The sequence below is a fragment of the Anas acuta genome, chromosome Z (assembly GCF_963932015.1).
Source record: "Anas acuta chromosome Z, bAnaAcu1.1, whole genome shotgun sequence".
In the NCBI taxonomy this organism is placed as follows: Eukaryota; Metazoa; Chordata; class Aves; order Anseriformes; family Anatidae; genus Anas; species Anas acuta.
Window position 1 is genome coordinate 42,269,422 of NC_089017.1, and position 18,670 is coordinate 42,288,091.

General features: G+C 38.7%; 1 protein-coding gene across 5 annotated transcripts in view; it reads right to left on the reverse strand.

Annotated features, from left to right (window-relative positions):
* SHC3 (SHC adaptor protein 3) overlaps positions 1–18,465 on the reverse strand; it is a 65,567-nt gene extending 47,102 nt beyond the window's left edge. The window contains exons 1-3 of one of the 5 annotated variants that reach the window (XM_068666645.1): positions 18,270–18,465; positions 17,010–17,094; positions 15,966–16,127 (exon numbers count right to left, since the gene is read on the reverse strand). In XM_068666645.1, coding sequence (XP_068522746.1) covers positions 15,966–16,115 — 150 coding nt within the window. In that variant the 5' untranslated portion in view covers positions 16,116–16,127; positions 17,010–17,094; positions 18,270–18,465. Of the gene's footprint in view, positions 1–15,965; positions 16,813–17,009; positions 17,095–18,098 lie in introns of those variants that run through there. The other 4 variants (XM_068666644.1, XM_068666643.1, XM_068666642.1 and 1 more) reach the window with 4 other exon arrangements.
* Between the last annotated feature and the right edge of the window lie 205 nt (positions 18,466–18,670).

Here is an 18,670-nt window from a genome sequence, read left to right on the forward strand (position 1 = left end):
TTATGTCAGAGTACCTAGATATTTTAAGCAGAAGGATGGAATAGAAGATTAGCTCTGTGACATTTCTAATGTAGGGTGAGTTACAATATTAGAAAAAGCTGTGGGCAGAAGGAAGACTGGATATTCAGAGAGAAATACATTTATATGAGCAGCAGTCAGAGAGCTTCAAGTCAGCTGTTAGAGATTTCAGTTTCTCTGGTAGTTTAGGATAAAAATATTTGCCTTTAAATGTTCTACTTAGCTATCAAGTAAAATGATATCAAAATCTTACCTAACATGAGTGTTATCCTGCACATGCATGTTATAAAGTAACATAAAATATTTTTACAGTCCATTCTTTGAAATTTCATCACTCTTCTGTGTAAAAAAATGTACTCTTGGCTATATAAAGAAGTATGCGCATTTTTCAGAGATTTCTCCCACACACGCACTTTCTGAATACCCAAACTAATCCTCTCCAGCAATTATCTCCTGCAGTGCAAGGACTGCACCACACCAGAGGAACCCCACAGTGTTGTATTGAGACACATCTGGAGCTAGAGAGGGCTGAGAGTGTCCCTGTCCACATGTCCCTTACGAGAGAGCAGTATATCCTTCCAGCCCCAACAGAGCCTCGTGTCCTTCCCTTCACCCAGAACAAGGCACATGTTCAGGGCTGCCTCTGAGGGTGCCTGGTGCCTCTGCTCCATCAGCATATGCCAAAGGGAAATGCTTTGCTTCACTGCCCTGTGCTTCCCCAGTATCTGCATAATGGTGCACCTGCTCCAGGGCTCAGCAATGCTGTAGGAAAGAAACATTGGCAGCCTTATTCTGAATGAGGAAAAGGCCCTATATTTAGACATTGTCAGAATCTAACACTAAAAATGTGTCATAAACATATGCTACTCTGAGAAACAGAGAAGCACTCTTCTGTGCTTTCATACTTTTGCAGTTGGTAATTTTTATACCAGTAAGTAATCATATATAGAGCTTTACAGTGAACCAATATGTCTCCCAAAGAGTTTTTTCTCATTAAAGAATGTGTGTTCTAATCCAGACAGAAAACTCTAAGTAAGAATTGATTGGATGGAAATGGAACGGAAAATCTAAAAACACATCTTCTTCAGGGTTCAACTACAAATAAGCCTTGACTCTTCAGCTGTAAATTTATCATCACGAATTGTTCCATGAGACAAGTAAACCAACTGGGCTTCTGAACTGGTACAAACAATGATGGATATGGCTGTCAGTAGGTTTGCATTTCTCCCCAAAATGGGTAGTTCCCTGCTTCAACAAAGAGCAAGAGGAAAACAAAGCATTCCCACTAATATCTCTAATTTTGACCAACACCTACTTCTTTCCTATTTTGTCTTGTAAAATAACTGGCTTCAGTAGTGTTAAAATACTAAAAATATCCCTTTATATGCAGACTTTTTAACAGTTCTTGACTGGTGAAGGTTAGCCTATTCTTTCAACAAACCATCTTATCCTATCAAGGCTCTGAGCTCCAGTGCAGGCATGTTCTGCAATGGAGCAGGGTATTGTAGTGCACAGGGTTGTTTCCTGCACTGGCAAAACAACAGAGGAGTGCAGAGACCTGCCAGGAACCAACATCTCCCATGAGAGTAGCTGATGAGGCTTGGGTCAGGCCAGGAGTAGCCCCCAGATGTACAAAAGGCAGCCTTAGGAGCATGTCAACCGGGTTCTGAGTGGCAGATTGTGTGGGAAGGAACAAGGGCAGGTCCCCTATTCTTGAAGGCCAAGTGGGAGACTCCATGTACCCAGCAACTGGGCACCATTCTGTGATCATATCTATCTGTCAAGGGCACTCATCCTACCTGACCGTCAAGGCAGAATGGTGGGCACTTGTCTGAGAGGAAAGGCTGCAGCTTCTTCTGGGGGCCTTGCACCATCTACACCAACAGTGGCCAATGCCTCCACCCAATTGGAGGTGCTGAATGGAGGGGCTGCAGTGCAGAATTGTGACTGATGGAAGTGCCTAGACCTTTCTCCTGTGGCAGGGACTGGTGGCAGACCTTCCTGCAAAAGGTGTGCCCAGGTGGAGGACTTCCTGCACCTGAGGCTGAGCTACAGAAAGCAGTGAGAAGGCTGTGTGGTATCAGGGAGGCTGAGGAGGAGTTAGATAACTGGTTACAGATTCAGTCTTCAGTGGGCCCACAACCCACAGCCAAAAACTCCACCAACACACACAGAAGGGAGAGATGCCAGTATTGCAAAAGCATGGAAGCTTGCAATGGCAAAAAGTACCAAGAGGAACAGTCTTTCCCCAAAGTCTGAGGTACCATTGCAGAACCACTTCAGCCCTCTGCAGGCTGAAGAGGAGACACCCATAACATCAGGAGAGATGCTGGATCTGACTAAGCCAGCACAATATGCACAACCAAGAAAAGGCAATGGGTAGTAGTAGTAGGCAACTGTTTTCTGAGGGGTACAGAGGCACCCATCTGCTGACCTGACATATGATCCAGAAAGGCGTGTTGCTTACCAATGGCTTGTATAAGGAATACCACCAAGAGACTACCAAGCCCCTCACATAGACTATTAACTCTTATCCACTGCAGTTGTTGCACGTGGGCACCAGTGATGCAGCCAGGAGCAGTACCAAGAAGGACTGCAGCACTCTGGGAATGGTGGCTAAGAGTCTCTGGAGTGCAGTTAGTATTTTCATCAGTCCTCCCATTCAAAGGGAATGAATTTGAAAGGGCCAGTTGAATCTGGAAAATCATCAGATTGTTACAGGAGTCGTGCCACAGCCAGGTTCCTGGAATGCATTGATAACTTCCTTCTCCAAGTGGTAGAGGAGCCAATAAAGAGAGGTACTATTCTGGACCTCATTCTTACCAACAAGAAGGGGCTAGTGGGGAATGTGAAGCTCAAGGGCAGCCTTAGCGCAGTGACCATGAAATGGTGCAGTTTAGGATCCTGAGGGCAGTAAACCCTCTCCCTTGCACTTTGGGAGAGCAGAATTTGGCTACTTCAGGGATCTGCTTGGTAGAGTACCATGGGACAAAGCTCTGGAGGGAAGAGGGGCCAAACAAAGCTTGTTAATATTCAAAGCTTATATTCCCAAGCTCAAAAACAGTGCATCCCAACAAAGAAGAAGTTGAGCATAATGCCAGGAGGCTTGCATTGGCAAACAAGGAGCTCCTGGACAAAGCCAAACACAAAAAGGAATATCATAGATGGTGGAAGCAAGGACAGGTAACCTGGAAGAAATACAGAAACATTGTCCAAGCAGACAGGGATCAGTCACGAAAGCTAAAGCCCTATTAGAATTAATTTTGTCGAGGTACATCAAGAGCTAAAAGAAATATTTCTACAAGTACATCACTGATAAAAGGAAGCCTAGGGAAACTGTGGGACATGGGAGACCGTTTTACCTGGGATACGGAGAATGTTGAAGTACTCAGTGACTTTTTTGCCTCAGTCTTCACTGGCAAGTAGTCAAGACATTTAGCCAAAGTCACAGAAGACAAAAGCAGGGAGTGGCAGAATGAATAACCACCCACTATAAGAGAAGAGCTGGTGCACAGGTCCTTGGGACCTGATGAAATGCATATATGGGTCCAGAAGTAACTGGCAGATATAATCATCTTTCCATCATATGTGAGTTGTTGGAATCCTGTAAAGTTACCAGAGACTGAAAGGAGGGAAACATAACCCCCTTTCCCAAAAAGGCAAAAAAGGGAGACACAGGGAACTACAGGCCAGTCAGTCTTGCCTCTGTGCCCAGCAACATCATGGAGCAGATCCTCCTGGAAATTACATTAATGCACATGGAAAATTAGTAGGTGACTGGGGGTGGCCAACATGGCTTCACTAAAGGCAGATCATGCCTGACAAATCTGGTGGCCTTCTACAACAGGGTTACAGCATTGTTGGATGAGGGAAGGGAAACTGATGTCATCTACCTGAACTTGTGCAAACCATTTGACACTGTCCTATGTGACATCCCTGTCTCTAAATTGAAAAGACTTGGTTTTGATGGATGGACCACACAGTGAGTAAGGAATTGGCTGGGTGGTCATACTTGAAAAGTTGCAGTCCATGCCTTGATGACCAAGTGGAGACCAGTGACTAGTGGTGTTCCACAGGGGCCGGTACTGGGATGAGAACTGTTTAACAACTCTGTCAGTGACATGGACAGTGGGATCAAGTGCACCGTCAGCAAGTTTTCAGATGACACCAAGCTGAGTGGTGCAGTTGACACACTGGAGAGAAGGGGCACATTCAGAGGGACCTTGACAGGATCAAGAGGTAGTCCCATGAGAATACCATGTAGTTCAACAAGGACAAGTGCAAGGTGCTGAACCTGTATTGAGGCAATCTCAAACACAAACATAGGTTGGGTAGAGAATGGATTGAGAGCTGAGGAGATTGGACTGGTGCTGAGAAGAAGGACCTGGGGGTGTTGGTGGATGAGAAGCTATACATGAACCAGCAATGTGCACTGGCAGCCTGGAAAGCCAACCATATCCTGGGCTGCATCAAAAGCTGCATGGCCAGAAGGGCAAGGAATGTGGTTCCCCCCCTGCTCTGCTTTTGTGAGACCCCATCTGGAGTGCTGTGTTCAGCTCTGGAGCCCCCCTAGTGCTTTAAACTAAAAGATGTTAGGTTTAGATTAGACATTAGGAAGAAATTCTTCACTCAGAGAGTGGTGAGGCACTGGAGCAGGTTGCCTGGAGAAACTGTGGATGTGGATACCTGGAGGTGTTGAAAGCTTGAGCAACCTGGTTTAGCGGAAATGACCCCCATATCAGGGGGGTTGGAACTAGATGGTTCCTTAAGGTCCCTTCCAACCCCTACCATTCTATGATTCTATGACTTGAACATAAGATTTTTTTGCACAACTGCAATAAAAGGATGTAGGAGACAAACACATGTATTTTGTGTGAGATCTATGCCTCCTAGAAATTATTTGTATGACTTAGATATTTTATTTTTTTACTTAAAATATTATTTTTAGTATAAATCAATGATATTTTTGATATTTTGGCAATTTGTGAGATTTACAATGTATTGTAAATATAGTGTAAATACAGAAAAGTCTCTGTTTTGTTCTTTGAACTGAAAGCTTGGATTTTCAATATCAGTAATGCTGCTAAAATTATACTATTAAACTCTTTTGAAAAAAAAAAAAAAAAAAGGTAATCTTCATAAGCTCTTGATTTAATTATCGTAGTAGAGTTATAAAGCACTTCCCTAAGAGACTGCAGGGAAATTAGGCTTTCTTTGTATATCTGTGTCTTGATATATTTTGATTCACTGCACCAAACAGTAACAGTGTTTGTTTATCATGCAAAGTGCAAAATAATAAAAAGAAAGGTCACGTTTTAAAATTTTCACTGCATGACTGTGAGTCACTGCATATTTGCTAGATGCCTAGCTTTAATCATATAAATCCTCTTACAGAGAATTTCCTGAAGATTTTCATGAAGGCTTTCAATCACATAAGTAAAGGGACACTGACTTCCAGAGGGATCCTAAGATCAATGATAGAACAAAGTGTCTTACATTGACTAATTAATAGAGAAAGACTGTGAAACTTTTTCATCTAGATTCTTCTTAAGTCTGACACCCTGCTGGTAGAAATATCAGCTTCTAAACAAAGGAAGGCAACTATTTTTATCTATGTTTCATGTGATTTTGCTCAACTGTTTAAAGAATGTTTATATAAAGAATTTTTATAAATGTTTCATGTGATTTTGTTCAAATTATAAAGAATCAATCCACCGTAACAAGTCAAACAATTATTTTTATTTTATATTGTATATATACAAAATAAACACATGGATGTTTTTAATTATATTTATACAGACACCATTATATTGACTACAAGTATGCCAAAATATGCGGTGCCAAAAAAAAAAAAAAAAAGGAGCACACAAATAAATGTAAGTATAATAATATTTTGTGGACAGTTGTAAATTAAAAATATGAGCTCTATATATCTAGTAACGAAAGGACTTATATATTTTTATATAAGAAGATACCCGGATTTGCCAACACTGAAAAAGATGGAAATATGTTCTCCTTTCTTTTCCCCACAGAGATCAGAAAATCTTTAAAGTCCTTCTTTAGTAGCTAGGGATTCTTATAAACAGAGTCCTTAAAGACAATATGAACGTGTTTTCAATGCCTCCAAATATTTTTGAGAATGATGCCCAGAAAGAGAGTGCAGCATTTGCCAAAGAAAATGTGCCACCAATATGAGGACAGAAGGATAGAAGGTAGAACAATATCAAGCAATAGTTTCTACATCTGTTAATGTAATTCTGAAGTATTATTAAGATTTTACATAACTAAATATTAACAGTTGCTAGGAAAAGGGGAAATCTGAAGAAAAGCCGTGCAACATTGTACAGTATTTTCTCCAGACTTCTAAGTATAGTTTCATTCTGTTGCTAAAATGTATTTTCACTTGGTTTTACCAGAATAAATAGGAATTTTTCTACTTTTTGTGTCAGAGTTGTAGACTCAAGTAGTTGTAGAGAGCTTCACAAAACATGAGAATGCAGGGCATTTTACCATGAAGGAAAAACAAAACAAAACCAACAAAGAAACAAAAATGTACCAAAAGAAATATCCATTCCAATTGGGATACTATAATTTTCACAATACATTAATATTGGTTTTACATTTTTCCCCCATGAAAGCTTTCTGGCAGCATCTCAAAATCAAATCATAGGATAATGATTCAGAACTTCTTTAAAAAAAGGGGGGGGGGGGGGGGGGGGGAGGGACCAAGTATTCAGCTAGGGGAAGAAGAATATATTTTATCTTATCTTGAAAAGCAATTTCTTAAGTCAAATCTAAAGTCTCATTTCTTGCTAGTAAGGGGAAAGATACTGCTGGGAAGCAAATTTTGCTTCTGACAATTTTCTAATCTCCATCTCAAATGGGGTTGAAAACAACACATCTTCAAATAAAAGACCTTTTTCTTACTTCTTATTGGTGTGAGGATGAAAGAAGATTGCCAACACCTAGCTGAAAAATATTCATACACTGCAGATGCCAAATGGATTGGGCTTTCACAAGATTACACACACACACACAAAAAAAAAAAAAAAAAAAAAAAAAGTATCAGTAGTTTTGCATGTGCAATATTTCTTTTGTTATTATCTTATAGATGCATATTTTTGCATAAAAAATAAATCAGAAATGCTAGAATCAGTAGTGCACATATTGGACAACCACTTATACTATCATTAGTGCACACATTGGACAACCACTTATACTATCATATTTCATATACAAGCATGTTCTGCATTATGCCTCTATTTTTTGGATGTGCCAAAAGTTTTAGTGAAAAGCAGGCTGCATATGGAAAAACTTTAATTCTATACTTTCAGGTTACATTTTTAAGGAATATTAAGCAAGGTGAATGCAATTACTGCAATGTGATACTAATCAATGTGAACACTTACAATATGCAGTACAATATCACAAATTAAATGTCTCATTTGCACAGATGCATACTTTAATTGAGTGAACATTTTCCAGACTGTTTTGCTTGCTACCTTGAATAACCACTAAGATATACTTCCTTTTAAAGAACCATGAAAATTAGCTGTAGCAGCTTATGTTCTGCATCAGATTTCCTCTAACACAAACATGCAAAAGCTTCTGCAGCCAAAACATTATGCTTCAATAGCTGAACATCTTAATTAGATATTCAAAACCATAAATATAGAGACTGTAGATATATCCCTTTAATAAAGAACTTATATTACCTTAGAAATCAAGTAGAACTGTTTGATGAGGAGTATTATTAAAGCACAGAGACAGAATGTGGAAGATGTAACAGGTGCTTTTCCACTAAGCTGAGTCTAAACCTGAGCTAAGTTTTTGAAAAGCTATACTGATGTTTTCAAAACTGTACATTTGAAGGTGTGGTTTTGGAAGGACAGGGTCAGTGTTAAAACAGACAATCCAAAATACACAGGGAGGGAGAGAGAGTGCTTTCATATATCAATGGTACAGGTTCCCCTGTTTTTTGCCACAGGAGTCTATTAAAATACATTTTTATACCTGAATCTTTACCAATCTTCAACTTTCTTGAATTTAACAAAATGTACTCGACAGTTGTGTTTGCAATAAGAGCACCCCATGTATAACTTCCAATATGCAGAACAGAAGAGGTAAGGTGAGAGGCATCATGGGCCAGCACAACAAATCTCTACAGCCCGTTCATGCAGCTGAGAAGCCCTGAAGAGCCCTGGAAGGCTAGGGGTCCACAAGGACTCCCATAAGGGACCACCAGCCTTGCCAGGATCCCTCCCCACAACCCTTGTCAGGGGCCCTGAGGACGAAGCCAGCTCAGACAGGGCACCCCAGCACCCAGCTCTTTCCCCACAGACCAGCTCCATTTCCAGCTCTTTGGCATAACTGCACATCCTTCAAGAGAGGTAATGGTTCTATTTACTTAGTGGTCTCTGCTTATTTTTTGACTATAAAATTTGTTTACAGAAGGTCCAAAATGACAGAAAGATAAATCTTCAACAAGGGTTGTGCAGACTTCTATCACATAGCAAACTCTGCCTATCACTGAACAACCTGCATTGGATTTAAGAACTCTGAACCAAAAGATAAAAAATAAAAATAATTTAAAAAAATCATAAATATTGCTAATATCAAGCCAACAAAATATACCAGACAAAGTCTCTAACATGAGCAAAACTTACTGTTGTGTTGCCAGCAGAGCAGCAAGGTTTCATACATAGCCTTTGTCAAGCTCACTAATCCTGAGGGGTTTTGTCCTGCCCCAACACATTTAGGGTAAGAGGAGCAGGAGTAGGAGCAGGCTGGTCTTCTGTTGCTTCCTAGCTGCTGCCTCTAGCCCACTTTGGGGTAGGTTCACCACACCTGGACAGTACTTTTTTCACCATGTTTGTAGGGCAGCCTCACACTGGGACTCCCCACAGCTTGCCCACCTGGCCTCCTCTCCATTCCTGCTCACACTTCAGCAGGAAAGCAGGCCAAAATGAGTGAAATTGCGGCACCAGAGCTCAACACCTGGAAACAAAGTCTGGCCCGTGCATTGGGTGGAGACAGTGTCATTTTGGAAATACTTAATTTCTAGGGGAGTTAAGGGTACTTTTAAAACACCCTGTGGCTAACTGAAGAAGCTTGTCTATAAGCAAAGAGACAGCTCTATTTTCGACAATTGCTTCATCAGAGTCATACAGTGTCAAATGCCACTCAGGATGCCGGTTTCCGGTGAGACATGCCCTCCTTTGTATCATTTCTGTGCTAAGAAGAGCAAAACATGGGAATAAAGATTTATTAGTACAACAGCAAATCCAGGGAACAAATGGTGCCAAGCAGTCCCCAAGATACCGTATCTCCATTTCAGTCTTTTCCTTGTTATTTCTGGTATTTGGTCAATTATCATATCAGATTTCAGGATTTGGTCTGAGATTAAAAAAAAAAAAAAGAGAGAGAGAGAGAAAAAGAGACAAAAAAACAAAAACAAAACAAAAAAAAAAACACTAACAGTAAATATCATGTGGTGGTGCCTTGGGGGGGAAGAAAAGAAAAAAAAAAAAGAAAGAAAGCCTAAGCAGATTTTTCTGTTTACCTCACACTATTTTCTTTGTGTCTCTCTGCACCTCATTTATTTTCACTTGTTTTGTATTCTTGCTTGACACTTTTGTCTACTTTGAAAGAGTTTTTTCAACCTGTTTTTCATAACTTTTAGCCCTGACTTGGCTTGTCAGAGTCAACTTTTTGAGATGGAAGTCTCTTCTGGCCCTATGAAAAACTTGTTTGAAAAAAAATCTATGGGAATAACTATGACTTATTATACAAACATGATAGATTACCCTAATGAAATTGCCCCCATCCCTCTCTAAAATGTACGGTGACTGGCACTTGGATGCACTGGGCCCCATCCTAGTCCCCACTGCAACCCAGAAGGAAGGAGCTCTGCCCCAGGCCGGCCTGGCTCAGCCAGAAGTGAAGCTGTGTTGAAGGCTGTTGTCAGTGTGCAGAATTGCATAAGATATGAATACTGCAAGACTGTCCAGAAATGCATGGAAGCAGTATTGAACCACTTGTTTCACTTTAACTATGGAATTTGTTTCATTGCTCTTCCACAGCATTCTTCACCCTGACCAAGAGTCAGCAGCCAGGAAGGACTGCTGTCTCTGGCACTGTCCCAGGCCTGATCTGCATTTTTCCCATAGCAAACACCCAGAAAATTTAATACTGATGCTTTGTGCATGCACTCCAACTTCCTACAACAAAACAAAGCCAGTCTAGAGCAAAAGAACAGCTAGTGTGCTAATGGAAACATTTCTCAATTGGTTGTGTGGCTGGGTTAAGTGCCCTGTAGCCAAGACAAAAGCCTGTCTTGCCACTAGCAGCAAAGGCATTAGCAGCAAAGAAAGTCATGGGTTTTGTCTGAAGGTTTTGTTTTATTCCCATGTTTTCTTTGTATTTGTGGATGATATTTACAGTGGACACATGATATTCTTACTATAACCATTATTTGAGAACAAGTAAAGAACACAACAGTGCAATTTCTAAGAAAAAAAACAGAGAAAGAATTCTGGCTGAATGCAGTTTTGCCTCCTAAACCAATTTGCAAAATTTATCTGTGGATTTTAAAACTGTATCATTTTTGCTTTAAAAAAAAATGTAGTTCTGAATTCAACTATTCAAATCAACATTAACAGTGCCCCAATTGTGTCACTTACAAAATAACCCTAGGTGCAGAAATTATGTCAAAGCTTCCATGGCATTTTGGAAACACCCTAGCTGTACTGCCAACCAGACATTGATATTGAGCATTGGATCCTTCAGCACTGAAATCATTAGGTGCTGTTCTTTCACTGAAAGGTGTGCAAATGTACAGTAATAATACTTGATTCCTGTAATTAGAATAATATTATAATTAAAGACTCTACTGTATGATTTTTGCTCATAGGATCTGATTTAATTTCTGCAAGAAACTCTCTTTTCATATCAGTGCACTGTACAACAGACCCACAGTATCTCAGATGCAGGAAGCTCAAAAAAGTCATTTTGGACAGAGTAACAAGCATCAATATTACTATTTTACAGCCCAAAAAACAGCAAAGCAAATGTGAAGGAATATTACTGTGAAGTAATATAGTATACTGTCAGGAATTAAGTGCAAAAAACAATGCTGCCTTTATCACCTATTTCTTTTCTGTCCCCTAACGAAATGCATGCATGCATCTTTAAAATCCAAAATGATGACCCAGCCTCATTAATCTTTGAACTCTGGCTAAAATTGTTTGGGTACCTGGGATAGCACAATCTGAATTAAAGGCTCAGTGTTCAGTGCTTCTACCACCATTTGGCTGAAACACAGAACCCACTTCTTTAATACATAAACTCATTACAAAGAGGATGTTTGGGGAATGTTTTCCTTATTCACGGAACCACATATACAAAATCCTACTTACTAGGTTTTTGCTCAGGTCATATCAAACTATCATTGATAAACCATTAACATCACTGTGACTTGAGCGATAGAAGCAGAATTCAAAAATTAAAAAATCAAACAAAACAAATGCTAATTTTTCTACAAAGAAAGATGATAAATATAGCATCAATCAAAAAGGAAACTAATGTCCTGCTGTAATGTTATTGGTTTTGAAAAATGAATAAAAAGACAAAAAGTAGGTTCTAAGTTTGACTTTATGTCTATTTAAAGGAGTATGAAGGAAGCAAAGAACCCTCTTCTCTTTTTCTTACAGGTACACTGGGTAATTTTCAAACAGCTAGATAAAGAGTACCACCACAAAGACATAAAGCATTTGTATTTTGCTCCTACTTTAAATGAGCAGCAAACCAATTCTTGTTCAAACAGATGGAAAAATAAATATATAAATAAATAAAAGAAAGAATAAATTTAAAAAAAAAAAAAGAAGTGAAATGTTCTTCCACAGAGCCCTGAGGTCTTCTGCAGGAAGGCCACATATTTTGCAGTTTCCACCATGTTAGCTCCATTTAAGGTTGTGCTTTGCAGTCTGCATTAGCCACTAAAAAGGAAAGTCATTTTGTTAACTCGGTGTCTACTTGCAGAGATCCGCTAAAATCATAGCTGCCGTGCACGTATGGTGAAAGCAACACTATAGTGCAACATAAAGGGATGCAATAAGAGCAAGTAACTCAATAATACAGTTCATACTTGAGCAAATACTTAACTTTCCACATATACTAGTATTCTCAATTATTTCAATCAGAATATTCCTGTAGGTTCATGCAGAAATGTTTACAGAACGGAAGCCTTCACTTGGTGATGTGTTTGAATGGCTTCACGAAAGATACCTGTTTTTCTCAGTAGATATAAGTCAGTGTTATCTCCTCCCAAGATATGAATGCATTAAAGTGTTACACTCTCTATATACTTTGCTATAATCTTAATAACCTAATTCACTTTTCACTTTGATATTTGCAAGGATTGCCGTGTTTCTTCAGGATTAAGTCCTGTTTCCTTCTTCTCCCATATATTATCTTCGTATCTGTACATAATATGAGATTTACCCGAGTCTTTTCTACACCGTCTTCTTTTTAAGGCTCTTTTGGGTGTACTGCATACATGACTTTAAAATTATATTATACATTACTTATACTATGTACAGTATACATATATACGTATAGAGTGCTCTGGCTTTCTTTAGTTTTGAACTGCTGAAAAATAGTGTTTTAAACTCATAAGCACTTACTGCAAAACCCAAATGTCAGTTACCTAAAGGCAGGTGTACGTTTGTCTCTTATCATGATTGTCAATTGTGCTCTTAATTAAATGCACCAAAACTCAAAACATCTATGCCATTACCCAATTGAACTCATCAGTAGGCATTTATCATTGGAAACAAACAGATTCCACTGAAACATTCAACTGCTGTTACGTTACTGAAGTCTGAACTTTTTTATTATATGTATTTGATTTTTGACAACATGAACATTTAAAATCACTCTATAGTAATCAGTCCCTTTGTGGAGAAACATTAAGCTGCTCAATGGCTTCCATCACTGTAAATCATTTCATTTTTTTCATTATTCTGTAATTTGTTAAACTGTTCAACAGTACTGTTAAGTAAAATATCTGTACCTCATCACTTTAAGTCCCAGGTAACGGCTACAGCCAAAGTCTAATTTGCTACACAACTTATTTATTTATTTGTGAAGAAATTTTCCCATTAAAATAATGTATAAAAATTGAACATGAAATCCACAGGGAGAAAAAGAAAATACAGAAAGTGCCCATACTTTTATTGCTGAAAAGAATTCCACCTCAGGAGACCACAGAGATCAGAACACAGCTCCTATTTATTATAACACTACGCTCACTTTTAAGAGTTACAGTTACACTGCCCATTTAAAAAATGGCCAGACAAACAAACAAACAAACCCTGATTAGCATTGCCAAAAAAACAGTTAGCAAAATTGCACTTTTGCAGGCTTAATTCTACTGACCACTGTAGGCTTAGAAAATAGAAATTAATGGAAAGAGTGTCATAAAAAATGTCATAGATTTGTCATACACTGCATGTAGGAACTTTGTTTCTCTTACTTCAAGAGATTCCAATAGGAGTTATCAATCTGCCCAGTAGCGAAAATTTACCCCGTCCCGTAGATAATGTTCAAGGTTTGAATGTGGTTTAATGAGAAAATATAATCCAGTGCACATTTGCACACAAAATGATAAAAGTTTTGCTGGTTAACAACAAGTCCAATTTTTGTCTCATTTAACTAATTGCATATGGAATGTTCTGCAAGGCATATGGCACTAATTAAACATGGTACGAGTCCCCCAGATAGTCAATATAGCCATGAAGTATCCAAAGAATGTTTCCCTTCAGTGTATGTTATCTATGTATTGATTTGATGGTCTGAATGCATAAAAGCCCTGGGAACTAACAGTGTTTAATGATGTGGGAACTTCACTTCCATTCTTATCTATATGAATGCTGCAGTTGCAGAGGAAAATTCTGAGATACTTTAATGAACAGGCAAACTATGGCCTAACCAGGGCTGGTTTATTTTCATTCATTCATTAACCAATGATTTTGATATTTCTTTTTAACCTTTAGTAAAATCTTTGTGACATCATATGCCAGAGAACACAAAGTTAAAAATATCACCTGTTTCAATAGAAACAATATTCCATTAATAAAAAAAAAATCAAATCCATAAATTCTAACAATAGGAAAAGCACCAAGTACAGGAGTCGGATAGTGTTAATGATTTGTTTTGAAAATTCTAATACATGTGATATGTATAAATACACTTTCATATATTTGAAACCAGCTAATTAAAATACCTATTCTAGTATCAGTATCTAGGATGAGTATTAGATATGGGTTCATGTATAATTTTAAATGTAAGTCAACTTGTACATAATTTTAGTTTTCTTTTCAAGTCAAGGATTTTAGTTTCCTCTGGCATACATAAAGTCAACCACTGAAAAATTTAGAAAATGAATACTATATTTGTTTTCAGGTAAAACAAACAGCAGCAGTGAATTCTCACAGTGAATGTCTGTCTACTTAGCAAAATAACAAATAAAACAGCCGAATTTCCTGAGATAATGGGAGAATATGTAATGATCTTTAGTCAACTAAAATATTTCAGTGCAAAAGAAGGACAGGGTCTCCACACGACTACATCTAGCATCAGTGGGACATTTTTATCTAGACACTTCTCGAACAGTAACAGCAGCAGTTAGTATTCGGAAAGGTAGCACTGACATCCCTTTTCTTTACTAGTCCCAGTAAAATTCAAAACAGTCACAAAGTGCTATTTCAGAGTACTGGTGCTCTGAATTGGCCAGCTGACTCAGTCTACCATCACTAACAAAATGTACTACTACCAGAAAGAAATGAAAACTGCTTCCTAGAGTTTAACTGTTAAATAGGCACTCTGCTATGGATAATGAGACCTGAGAAAAACTGTTAAGAGTTAAGCAACAAGGCTGTCATTCAGTTTTAAAGCATCCTGATACAAAGTCATGCTGTGACTTTTACACCCAAAACAAGATTAAAATAGACTTGTAATCTTATTAATAGCCTGCTACTAAAGAGTCTAACACTTAATATGCAAAAGCCACTTAGCAAATAGAGCATGGTGACTGAAGAATGAATTCTGGACAATAACATTATTTTTACATAGTTCACAATGTGCTGGCAGGTGTAACTAGTATCTTACCTGACTACAAAAAACACTGCATATACCTTATTCTTAAAGGCTCTAATGTAATAGGTCCTTTCAAAATGCTTTCAACACTTACAAAAACATTACCTTAGGAACTTATGATTTGCTGCACTTGACATCAATGAACTGAAAAGAGCAATAACATTTAAGGTGGCTGAATTCTCATTATGTAAAAAAAAAAGCTGCATTTTCCTGCTCTACCCACAACAGTATTTCTATTTGTGGAACATGATAAGAATTACACTGTATGCCTTAGTGTTCCAAGATTTCAAATATAATTTTAGTTTAAAAACATATCCTATGCCCCTAAAGGTATTTTGAAACTGAAATATCATGCAAGATAAACAGTTCTTCATACATCAAGGTGTCTTTCGTTCCTACTGTAGATTGCACCAGACATATTGGAAGCCTATGTATCCAAGATATATACAGTATGCTAGATAACACTGAAAAACTAAATTTGGAATGGGGAGGAGAGGGGGAGAACAACCAGAAAAGTAAGAAAAACAGCTTTTAGCTTAAAAACAGTATTTTTACACAGCTGTAGAATATTATCTGACAAAAAGCCTATTTGCAGGTTTGCTCTAATATAAGAAATTAGCACTGCTTTCCAACCCTGCCTTCCTGCATTTACATACCATGCATTATGCACAGAAAAAAAAAAAAAAACGGAGCATACAAATAGAGATCCTTTCAGCCTGTCTAGCCTGTCATCAAAACCAGCAGAGAATTTTTCATTGATAAAAACAGAGAATGGAAGAAATCCGACCAACCTTCACAATGTACGTCACACCAGGTCCCAGGATCTTCTCACTCGAGTGCAGCCATCCTCGAGAGGGTTTATTGACAAAGCTGCTACTTTGATTCCAGTCTTCACCTGCCGGGTGCATTTCCTCTGACGGTGTTTTTTTCCCCATACTCATCTTGCTCACGTCCTGCTGAGAACACGAAGTAGCAGAGACAAGGTTACATGTGTTGTCTGAAGCTCCTGCTGCTGAGCTAGAAGCACTCGAGTTTCCCTGCAACTTGGAGACAGCAAGCTCCCTTACTGCAGAGGACAGGTTTTTGATACCCAAAAGGCTGCCTGTATGAGAGAGTTTCAAGTGGGACACTTTATGGATGAGGGTACAAAGGGTGGTGGGTCCATCTTCTTGGTCCTTGCGAAGAACCTCTGGCGAGACCAGGTAGGAAGGTGCTGTTGAAGTCGTAGCAACTGCTGAGACCTTGCTGTTCATGGACAAATTGTGAATAAGATCATCAACTGATGTCACCGAATCATTCCTGAAGCGGTTGTACTTGGTACGTTGAAGCATGCCCTTCTATCTAGTTTCCTGCATATGTTCTGGCAAATCTGATGCCAACGCAGGAGATGCCTGTGCTAACATAGCAGGCGATTCATAGCAACACGGACAGATAACAAGATTTGGGGGTAAAAAAGCACAGAGTATAAGGAAGAACAACAACAAAAAAAAAAGATATATTTAAGAAATTTCTTATGGTTCCACGTTAAGGTTGGGTGAAGTAACAGTTTTCTATGACAGAGATCCCAGTCCTGCTTAGAGCTGCCAACTCGCTCACAGCAAAAGCATGACTCACACAAATGAGAAGGACCCTTTTCAACAAAAGGCTCAGTGAACACTGCAAATCACTTCCTGTAGCAAAAAAAAAAAAAAAAAAAAAAAAGCCATCCACCCACTTACAGCACACCAGCACCAATCAATTCTCAAATTTCCTTTTCCTATCTCCTCAAACAGATATTTCCTTCCAACATTTAATTCCTCCCCCCCACCATCCCTCTTGATACCAAAGGCAATTACCTTTAAAAAGGAATTAACAGCCTTTGTAAAACACCACACTTTATTCTTCTGCTTAAATATTCTTCCACCTCACATACTTGTGAATCTAAAAGAAGACACAATTAGATAACAAATATCTGGTTAATATACACACATACACATTCCCCTTCCTCCCCCCAGCAAAACACAGATACCCTGGTTTTCAGAATACCTTTAAGAACACAAGTGTTTTAAAAGCAGATGATAGAACTAAAGAAAATACACATTTTCTTTCACAAAAGCAGCATAACAGATTTTACAAATGCATTTGTGTCAATGCTGTTTCTCATGGAAATTGTCACATCCAGTTTTTTATAGAGAAAGCAATCCTTCTCCTCTGTTACTCCACAGCCACCTTCTATTTTAATGCAGGATTACATAAAGTACTTATGTGTGTAGAAAAGTATTTTTCTGATGTCCGACAAGAAGCGTCAGAGATGTTTTTCTTTCACCACTGATATTCACTCTGAAGAAAAATATGTAAGAGATCTTCAATTCACTGGAATATTTCTTATAATTCTGAAAAACTGGAAAGTACTAAGAGAATATTCAAAAGTCCATTTACCAGCAAGCAGATGTCCTGCAGTAAAGCATAAAAAAACACACCAGCTCTTATTAAACATCAGGTCAGTCACAAACAGTTAATATGAGGAGTAGAAAAAAAAAAAAAAAAGAAGAATATTCATTTCATATGATATTTCATTTCTCTCTTTTTGTTTTCTCTCTCTTTTTTTTTTTCTTTTTAATGCAAAATTTATACAGCATTGTGAAACAGTGCCCATCACAAACCATAGGCTCTTTTCTATAAATTGATCTTCTTTGCAAAATATCTTTTAGATGTAGGACAATACACACTGCATTAAAATCAAATTCAGACCAGAGAAGTTTCACTGTGCAAAGTTGTTTTTTAAACAAATGACTAACTGCAGCACATTTTAAACGAAAAATCCTCTGGTATTCTTTCCTTCTTCCATAACTAAAGGCTGCAGTATACAAAGTGCAAATATGCCAAAACAGCTTAAATACAGGTATTTAATTAGTATATTTTATGACAGTAAATTAAGTCAGCACCTCTTGTCCCCGCAGTGATGAATAATGGCAATGTCCTAGTCAGTGTAAGAGCAGGTTTCTAGTGATCTGCGGAATAGCCTCTCATCACCACACTGCAAACCTGCCACAGCATCCACACAGCATTCATTCCTCTCTTCATCCTCCTAGCATAGCAACAGCAAATGTACACACCATGGCTTATTTCTACTTGTCTCTACTGCCCAGAAAACCCTATCGCTCCCGAATGGCTCTCTTTGTTAGAAGCGGCTAGCAAAACTGCAAAATGTGAATGAGACGCTGTGTGTGTGAATGGAAGGGCTGGCTAGCATCCCCACATTTCTGTGAATGAAGCGAGGCCTCGCAGCCTCTGCCAGGCAATCCCTTGGGTGCTCACCAGCCCAGCCAATACCAGCCGGCTCTGATGACTCATTCAGCAAAGGCTTGCTGAATAGTGGAAGATCCCATTCCCAGCACAGGCGGTATCTCTTTTTTTGCAGCAACACCAGAAAGTGAAGCCGGAATCAGAGCAGGTGAAAGAGGATTGCAAAGCCCCTGCGGTAGAAAGGGTGTCGCCAGAGAAAGGCACGGGCTGT